At 42.0% G+C, this 10,398-nt stretch overlaps 1 protein-coding gene across 1 annotated transcript; it reads left to right on the forward strand.

The window, feature by feature from the left end:
- Positions 1–9,121: 9,121 nt before the first annotated feature.
- LOC147376821 (olfactory receptor 10J1) lies at positions 9,122–10,101 on the forward strand. The gene has a single exon (XM_086394122.1). The coding sequence runs from the start codon at positions 9,259–9,261 to the stop codon at positions 10,099–10,101; it is 843 nt and encodes a 280-aa protein (XP_086250248.1). The 5' UTR covers positions 9,122–9,258.
- Positions 10,102–10,398: the final 297 nt, after the last annotated feature.

The following is a 10,398-nucleotide window of genomic DNA, read 5'->3' on the forward strand; positions in this document are numbered from 1 at the left end:
ATATCATCACTCAGATGTCACTCTTTGAGTGTCTTCTCTGCATCTGTTGCAGTTAAAACAGTGCCCAGTACATAGTAACTACTCAATAACTATTAAAAGAATGAAGAAAGGGGGACTTCCCTGGTTGTCCAGTGATTGAGACTCTGTCCTCCCAAGGCAAGAGCACTAGTTCAATCCCTGGTTGGGGAACTAAGATCCCACATGCCATACAACATGGCCAGGAAAAAAAAAGAACAGAAAGAAGAAAGGAAGGAAGGAAGAAATCTGTGGACAGCTAAAACACAATTAGCATCAGCAGACAGTCCTTCTCCCTCTTTTCTTTTTTTATTTCATTACTCCTAGGTCGTTCCACCCCCGCCACCCCCCGCCACATACACCTTGGTGATATCCCTTTTTGGTGAATGTATTGAATATCTCCTAAAGAGCAGGCATAAGTTTACTCACTTGACTCATTTAATCCTCACTGTAAATTTATAAGGTGTTTTATTAAACTTATTTTACAGACAAGAAAACTGAGACCTGAAAAGATTAAGTAAATTCCTTAAGGTCATATTGCTAGTATGTGGCAGAATCAAGATTTAAAAACAAGCAATTCACCCCAGAATTTATAGCTGCATTATGATCTCATGATGATTATTTGAACTGGCTTTCTCCTTTATAGTTGTTAAAGACTAGTAGAAGAAGGAGCTCCATACATTGTGGATTTATACACATCTCAAATCTTATTTGAATGTCCTTGGATCTTGGAAAATCAGTCTGGAAGTTCAGAGATCATGTATTATAGCATACTTTCTCCTCAGATATCTTGGTTATCCTTTCTCCACTTAGCACAGTTCCAAAGATGAAAGGACAAAAGGAAATCTCAAGTGGGTCAAAGTCCACTGGAGAAAACAGGTACCTGGACTATTAGATCATTAACCTCTGTACCCAACATCATACCCACATTTATTTTTGTTCCTGTTCCCCCCTTTCAAAATGCTGACAGCCTCAAGGAGAAGATGCTGAGAAAGTGCAAGATTGTAGATGGAGTACAGCCTTTTGGGCCAGAGCAGCATGCGCCCCAATCCTGGGTCCTATATTATAAGCATGTGTCCTAGGGATAGTCACTTAACCTCCCTGGCTTTTGTGTCCTATCTACACAGCGGGGCTGACAATTATCAACCACCCAAGGTTATTGTGAGGAGTCAAAATGGTTACAGACACATAATGTCTCCAGGTAGCAGGAAGCGGGATGGCTATTGGCTCTACAACCCAGCACCCCAATGCTGTTTTTTATCTCACTCTGAAGGGACAGTTTTAGCAGAATTTTTAACAACAGAGTTGTCATTCATAGAATGAGTTCCCTCTTCCCAGGAGGTCCTGAGTTTGTAAATAGGCTTCCCCTCTAGTCTTTGATCCCATGTTACAGTAAAAGGCACTAACTATCCTCCAGGGTCTTCCAAGAGTTACTTCCTGGATACACCTGTCATGTCATAATTAACCACTCAGCTGCCTTTCTATGTCCCTACCCAGAGTCCCTTGACCTGTGCCCAACCCGCTGACGGGTCTGACCAAATACTCAGAGCATCAGTCTTTCTCACTTCTCTCCTTGGTGCCTCAGAGACATGGCAAGGAGTCTGAGAATTCATGTATGCAGTCAACCTTCATAAGTAGGATGTATAAATACTTACATAGACATGTGTGACTATTTTTAAATGTACCATAAATTATTTGAAAGCACAAATTACTAAATTCGTAGTTCTCTTTTCAGGAACCTTTTTTTCTATCAATTGTTATAAGTAGTACAACTATTATTATCCAACCATCATCAAGCTGGAGATATGAACTGTTGGAGCATTCACATCCAAAAAAAATGGAGACAGGGATAGTCTGAAAGTATATATAAGTTGAGTGCTATGGATTGAACTGTGTCCCCCTACCACCAGCCCCATATTGTAGAGATTAAGCTCTTATGTGATGGGATTTGGAGACAGAGCCTGCCAGAAATAGGTTTAGATGAGGTCAAGATGGTGAGTGGGGTCCTCCTGATGGGATTCAGCTCAGTTCAGTCACTTAGTCTTGTCTGACTCTTTGTAATCCCATGCGCTGCAACACACCAGGCTTCCCTGTCCATCACCAACTCCCAGAGCTTTATCAAACCCACGTCCATCGAATAGGTGATGCCGTCCAACCATCTCATTCTCTGTTGTCCCCTTCTCCTCCTGCCTTCAATCTTTCCCAGCATCTGGGTCTTTTCCAATGAGGCACTTCTTCGCATCAGGTGGTCAAAATATTGGAGCTTCAGCTTCAGCATCAGTCCTTCCAATGAATATTCAGGATTGATTTTTCCTTTAGGATTGACTGGTTTGATCTCCTTTCTGGCCAAGAGACTCTCAAGAGTCTTCTCCAGCACCATAATTTAAAACCATCAATTCTTTGGTGCTCGGCTTTCTTTATGTTCCAACTCTCACATCCATACATGTCTATTGGAAAAACCATAGCTTTCACTATACAGACCTTTGTCATTAATGTCTCTGCTTTTTAATATGCTGTCTAGGTTTGTCATAGATTTTTTTCCAAGGAGCAAGCGTCTTTTAATTTCATGGCTGCAGTCACCATCTGCAGTGATTTTGGAGCCCAAGAAAATGAAGTCTGTCACTGTTTCCATTGTTTCCCCATCTACTAGTCATGAATTGAAGTGATGGGATTAGGGTCCTTTAAGAAGAAATAAAGGGCTCTCTCTACCACTCTTTCTCCACTATGTGAGGACACAGAGAAAAGGCAGCCATCTGCAATCCAGAGAGAAAAGTCTTACAAAGGAATCAAATCTTCTAGCACTTTGATCTTGGATTCCCAGGCTCCAGAAATGAGAAGTAAATGCCTGTCATTTAAGCCACATGGTCTGTGATATCTGTTATAGCAGCCCAAGCTAAGACACTCAGGCACAATGCTGACCTCAGTTAACCTTGTTGTGAGTCCTATTCGTGGCTCTGAAAGACTCCCATTGACAATCCTAAAACATCATTAGGAGGGCTTAGACCTGGGATCCTAAACTACTGTGAATGGCATGCATAAACTAGGACTACTTGAATATGGTCCCCAAATTAAGCAGTTTATAGCAGATCTTCTTGGCTGTTTCCCCAGTTTTGTTTCTATAGTCACCACACATTCATTTCCATTTAGCACCAAATAGGGAAACCTGGCGTGCTGCAGTCCATGGGGTCACAAAGAGTCAGACACGACTGACTGAACTGAACTGAACCAATAGACTTACTGTTGATGGAGTAATAGATTCCTCATAACTTATCCTCTGTAAAATGAAATAGTACTAATGACTTTATAGGGTCATTTGGAGGATTAAGTGAGACAAAAAAGTGTGAAAGTATTCAATAAATATTAGTTGACTCAGAAGCTGAAAACCTCTTTTTCCCTGGCACCACATTTTTATACCATCTACCAAGGGCCCCATTTCCAAAATCTTCCTGATTTGTCCCAAAGCAATGGCATCATAAAGCACTGGGCTATTTTGCTCAGTTCTACTCTTGCTGCTGAGATCCTATAGCCACCAATCATACCTAATGATAATTTAATATAAAGATCATTTATTTGATTTATCAGTTATTACAAAAAGCTATGCATATTATGAATAATCAGGGAACTGATGTGAATGAACCTGATGGGAGTAGTTTATATAATGATTCGTTCTTTCTTCTCCCTTCCTCCATACATTGATTCAGTTATAAGCCCTCTTGGTTTTCCTCATATGTCTGTCCTACCTCTCCCTCTCTTATGGGCCATTGTCAACCCATATAGATCAATCCCAATTATCTCTGGCCTGACCTGTTGTGTCAGCAACCACGCTGCTTCTTTTCACCAACCTCAAATCCATCTTTGTACTGCTGCCAAATCAATCTATAAAATTCCAGTGCTGAGTATCTTTTTTTTTTTACCAGCATGGAACAAAATCACCAGAGAAACAAGAAGAGGGTGCAGGGTAGCTGATGAGGGCTGGTGGTCCTTTAGAGACAAGTTGCTAAGGACAGTGAAGCCCATGAACAGGAGGGATAAGTGAAATAATAATTTGAAAGGCCCTTAAAAGTGATGAAGTTTCTGTGTGTGTGTTCAGCTGTACCTACTCTTTGCGACTCCATGGACTATAGTCCACCAGGCTCCTCTGTCCATGGAATTTTCCAGGCAAGACTACTGAAGTGGGTTGCCATTTCCTACTCTGTGGGATTTTTCCAACCCAAGGATTGAACCCACAACTCCTGTGTCTGCTGCTTGGCAGGTGGCTTCTTTACCACTGTGCCACCTGGGAAGCCATTCTAAAATTTTTTGTATAGACTGGTCTTACTTTACCTACAACATATTTTTCTGTAATCAACCTGAGTCTAATCAAGAACCATCTTCTTCCTGTCCCACTTACTTGTGGCATTATTTCAGTCTACTTGTCTATCACTTATAACTGTATAATCATAAGGGATTTGATTTAGGTCATACCTGAATAGCCTAGTGGTTTTTCCTACTTTCTTCAATTTAAGCCTGAATTTTGCAATGAGGAGCTCATGATCTGAGCCACAGTCAGCTCCCAGTCTTGTTTTTGTTGACTGTATACAGCTTCTCCATCTTTGGTTTCAAAGAATATAATCAATCTGATTTTGGTGTTGACCATCTGATCATGTCCATGTGTAGAGTCTTCTCTTGTGTTGTTGGAAGAGGGTGTTTGCTATAACCAGTGTGCTCTCTTGGCAAAACTCTGTTAGCCTTTGCCCTGTTTCACTTTGTACTCTAAGGCCAAACTTGCCTGCTACTCCAGGTATCTCTTGACTTCCTAGTTTTGCATTCCAACCCCCTAAAATTAAAAGGACATCTTTTCTTGGTGTTAGTTCTAGAAGGTTTTGCAGGTCTGTGGAACTTCTCAGCTTCAGCTTCTTTGGCATTAGTGATTGGGACAGAGACTTAGATTACTGTGATGTTGAATGGTTTGCCTTGTTAACAAACTAAGATTATTCTTTTTGAGATTGTACCCAAGTACTGTATTTTGGACTCTTTTTGTTGACTATGAGGACTATTCCATTTAGTAATCTTTTAAGGGATTCTTGACGACAGTGGTATATATAATGGTCATCTGAATTAAATTCACCTTTCCCTGTCCATTTTAGTTCACTGATTCCTAAAATGTTGATGTTCACTCTTGCCATCTCCTACTTGACCACATCCAATTTACCTTGATTCATAGACCTAACATTCCAGATTCCTATGCAATATTGTTCTTTATAGCATTGAACTTTACTTTTACCACCAGATATATCACAACTGAGCATCATTTCTGCTTTGGCCCTGCCTCTTCATTCTTTCTGGAGCTATTTCTCCACTCTTTACCAAGCTGGGGGGCTCATCTTCTGGTGTCATATCTTTTTGCTCTTTCATACTGTTCATGGGGTTCTTGAAAGGAGTACATCAACAACATATACTGCCACTCTGATTATTTAACTTACATGCAGAGTACATCATGGGAAATACCAGGTTGGATGAAGCACAAGCTGGAATAAGGATTACCAGGAAAAATATCAACAGTCTCAGATATGCAGTCTCTAATGGCAGAAAGCGAAGAAGAACTAAAGAGCCTCTTGACGAAGGTGAAAGAGAAGAGTGAAAAAGCTGGCTTAAAACTCAATATTCAAAAAACAAAGATCATGGCATCTGGTCCCATCACTTCATGGCAAATAGATGGGGAAGCCATGGAAACAGTGGCAGATTTTATCTTCTTGGGCTCCAAAACCACTGTGGATACTGACTGCAGCCATGAAATTAAAAGATACTTACTCTTTGGAAGAAAAGCTATGACAAATCTAGACAATGTATTAAGAAGCAGAAGCATCAGTTTGTCAGCAAAGGTTCATCTAGTCAAAGCTATGGTTTTTCCAGTAGTCACGTATGGATGTGAGAGTTGGACCATAAAGAAGGCTGAGTACTGAAGAATTGATGCTTTTGAACTGTGGCGCTGGAGAAGACTCTTGAGAGTCCCTTGGACATAAAGGAGATCAAACCAGTTAATCCAAAAGGAAATTATCCCTGAATGTTCATTGGAAGGACTGATGCTGAAGCTTCAATCCTTTGGCTACCTGTTGCAAAGAACCGACTCATTGGAAAAGACCCTAATGTTGGCAAAGATTGAGAGCAGAATGAAAAGTGGGCAACAGAGGTTGAGATGGTTGGACAGCATCACCAACTCAATGGACATGAGTTTGAGCAAACTCTGGGAGATAGTGAAGGGCAGGGAAGCCTGGCATACTGCGGTCCATGGGATTGCAAAGAATCAGACATGACTTAGTGACTTTAGTGTAACTAAACAGTGAGCCCTTCAAAGGTTTATAAAGCATCTCATCCACTGCTGTTTGCCCAGCAATGAGCACAAGGCCCAGCATATGCTTAGTGCTCCAAGAATGAATGGGCATAGATAATACCTCATGTTAAAGAAAGACAATGTTATAGAAGCAATAAACTAACTCATGGAAAGTCTTCAGTGAAAAGTAAATTCTGAGGCTGAAACTCGACAAACTAGTAGAAGTTTGCCAAATGGAGAGGAGGAGGTAATCTGAATAATGAGAACAATGTTCAGAGGCTCATCTCTGTTTCCTAACCCCCAAGAGAGGATCCCTGGATCTAAAGACAATGTCTCCCAATTCTGAATGTCACAGGGGCAGAAAGACAGGCAGCATGAACTGTTCTCTGCAGAACCATGGCCATATTTGACTACTTTCATTCCAAAGAGAGAACCCTGGGTAGAAATCCTCCCTATAAAAAAAAGGGAGGGGAGTTAAAATTCATGAGATCCAAAGTAATATGGCTCCAAGCTTGAGCTGCCTAGATTTGTAAACTATGGATTTCCAAGGCACATATGTAAAAAAGCACAATGTACTTATTCATTATTTTATTATTAATACCACACTAACCAACTGAGCTAACTGGCCAATAATAATGTGCTTATTTGAACAAGTTACAGTGAACTAAATAAACCAGCTTCCTCTAATTCTGTTGCTCCTTGAAGCAAAAATTCTCCCCAGACTCCCCAAATGCCATCCCTAGGATTGGGTAAATGAGCCCTACACATAATGAGCCCCCCAGGAACCTACTGTCTGTATCCTCCCAGCCCCAGTGTGGCTCTGAGGATGTCTACAGGGAGTTACCTCCAGGAGCCCCACTGGCTGCTCCTGGGGGAACTCCTTCTTTGGCTTTGAAGACTTCTCCACACAGGGGCTGTCAAGGATGCCTGCAGCTCCAAAGCCCGACCACGTTCCTGCCAGTTTGTATTTACCTGCTACCCGCTCAACCTGTCACAGTTCTTTTTGGTTACCTTGCCCTTCCCTGACCTGCACCCTGAGGCCAAGAGAGTCAGACGCTTACATCTTCACTCCTCAGCCTCCTCGAGCTGAGCCCTCTTGTTGTGCCTCAGCTCTAGGCAGTTACAGGCAAGTGTTCTTTAGAAAAAGAACTGACTTGGGTGTTATTGCTCATGGACGACTTTAACTTATGGTGTATAACAGTTCTTGTTATAACTGGGGTAGGTCTTCATTAGCTTATGTTTGCTTGTCTTGCCCTTGATTTTTTTGGAAGAATTATAGGCTCCATAGGGTGGTGGATACTAATCAGGTTATAGCAGCCATTCATCCACCTCAAGACAGTTAGACTTCAGCCAGAATCAGATGACACTCTAGCCCTGGGTTTCTTGGGAGAAGCCCTATTGGTATTTGGAATAGGACAGTTCTTCCTTGAGTGGGATCATCACATGTACTGCAGGACATTTAGCACCACTAATTGCTAGCAGCATCCGTGACCATCATTAGAACAATCAAAAGCTCTAACACACACTTTTTATTTCATAGTAGAGGTGCCATACCACCCCTTGGCTGGACCACTGCCTAGTTTATGCCTAGAGGCCTCTCAGAAGATAACTGTCTTTAGCCATGTATTTTAAGTCAAATGAATTTCCCTATTGGGAAATATTTCCTGTTGCAACTTTACTCTCTTTTAGCATTCTTAATGTAAGTGATTAACAGCTGGTCTTCAATTTCTCTTAAGTAAGTTTTTATGAACTAGATGGAGGTCTCTATGTCTACTAAGCTTCCTCACTGATATGATTTACTTTATGCAAAAAGTCTTTTTCTGAATATGCATAAGGAAATCAGAATATAATTTAAATAGCCTACAGGAGCTTACTGTCTAAAGGAACCTAAATGTGAAATATTACATGAATTGGACTGAGCCCCATCTTTCAACAAAATGATGTATGTTTACTGTAACTCTGTTCTTTATATTCAGAGCCTGCTTTTACTTTAGATGAAGGACACATGAATTTGCTGCATCTTCCCTGGTACGATTGTTCACCCCTGCAGAGTAGGTGTATTCCTACTCACAAAGTTGTATTGGCTGTAAATTTGCCTTCTAGTTTAGGGAAAATGAAGATGTACCATGGTTTACAATATACGTGAGTCAGTGCTATGAAGTGTCAGCCAACTTCCATCATTCAGACAGCAGTGTTGATGGTGGCTGGCTAAGATTCACCTTTTCCTTCTTGAAAACAAGATGAACATTTCTGAATCTGCTTTGCTTTTATTTCCTAAAGGATGTGCAAGGGGATGATTCACAGCCCTGAAATAAAAGAACTTTCCAGTCAATCCCTAAACAAGTTGTTTTCAAGCATCAAATTCATGCATAATCCTGAGTCAGTGAGATACGCAGATGTAAAAGGTATAAAGCCACAGAGTGCACAGAGGGATGACAATAATCCAAACATGAAAATTTCAGAGGACAATATGCATTAATGGAGGAGAAGACATGCATTAGTCTTGAGGACAATTTACTTAAGAGGAGGAAGATAGGAAGAGCATTCCAGATGACAAGGATGAAGAGTACAGTGAAGTGGGAATGTACATGGTTATACAGTGCAGGGGAAAAACTTAGATGATTCTAGCATGCATAGGAAATTGTATTATAATGGATGGGCACAGAACAAAAATATTTTAAATGAAGATCAGTAAACCTAAAGATTAACTGTATTCCACTGCCACTGGAAAATGTATCCCCAGGTTAATAAAGGAGAACAAAGTTCAGTTTCAGAAATGGATTAAATTGCTTTACTGAGATTATGTAACTTTTATTCTCCTACACTTCCAATCTAGTGGCCACTCAACGAAGAGCGAGAACCACACTCTCACCACTGAGTTTGTTTTACAAGGTTTCTCCAGCTTCCACGAGCACCAGCTCACTCTTTTTGTGATGTTTCTTGCACCGTACATCTTAACCCTAGCAGGTAATATAATTATCGTGATCATTATCCGAATCGATCATCATCTCCATACCCCCATGTACTTCTTCCTCAGCATGCTGTCCACTTCAGAGACTATATATACACTAGTTATCCTTCCAAGAATGCTGTCCAGCCTTGTGGGTATGAGCCAGTCCATTTCATTGGCAGGTTGTGCCACACAGATGTTCTTTTTTGTAACCTTTGGGATCACTAACTGCTTCCTGCTCACAGCGATGGGCTACGACCGCTATGTGGCCATTTGCCGTCCCTTGAGGTACACAGTTATCATGAACAGGAGGGTGTGCATCCAGCTGGTGTGGGGGGCCTGCAGCATCGGGCTGATTGTGGCCATGACACAGGTAACATCTGTATTCAGGTTACCCTTCTGTGCCACAAAGGTGGCCCACTTCTTCTGTGACATCCGGCCTGTGATGAAGCTCTCCTGCATTGACACGACTGTCAATGAGATCCTGACTTTGATCATCAGTGTTTTCGTGCTCGTTGTGCCTATGGGTCTGGTCTTCATCTCTTACATCCTCATCATCTCCACCATCCTTAAAATTGCCTCAGCTGAAGGTCGGAAGAAGGCCTTTGCCACCTGCGCCTCCCACCTCACTGTGGTCATTGTCCACTATGGCTGTGCCTCCATTGCCTACCTCAAGCCCAAGTCAGAGAACAGCAAGGATGAGGATCAGCTGATCTCAGTGACCTACACTGTCGTCACCCCACTACTGAACCCTGTGGTGTACACCCTGAGGAACAAAGAGGCCAAGGATGCTCTGCTCCGGGCCATTGGCAGGAAGCTTTCCTGACAGTCTGGGGACTGGTTTTCTGAGGCTCTTAGCACTCTAAGCAGGACTGTGAGGCGCTGAGCCCCATGTCCTTGGCTCCCGGAGACCTGCCCCTTGCGGAGGAGGAAAAGAGAGGAACTGAAGCAGCATCCAACTAGGAGTCTGGAAGCTTTAAATAAAGTCCCTGGGTGAAGTGCTGGCCCTATTTTTATGGATAATTAAACAAACAAGGATGGGATATGCCTGAAGAAGAGGTTGAAGAGTAGTGTGGGCCAAGGAGTTTTCACTGACCTCTTGGTTTCCTTGTGGCTCTCTGCT

This window comes from Bos grunniens, chromosome 3 (assembly GCF_055505025.1).
Source record: "Bos grunniens cultivar Pamir isolate PY7600 chromosome 3, Bosgru_T2T1.0, whole genome shotgun sequence".
Lineage (NCBI taxonomy): Eukaryota > Metazoa > Chordata > Mammalia > Artiodactyla > Bovidae > Bos > Bos grunniens.

Bases quoted from the DNA above. Each gene is read 5' to 3' on its own strand.
- LOC147376821 (XM_086394122.1), top strand. From the start codon at position 9,259: ATGTTTCTTGCACCGTACATCTTAACCCTAGCAGGTAATATAATTATC.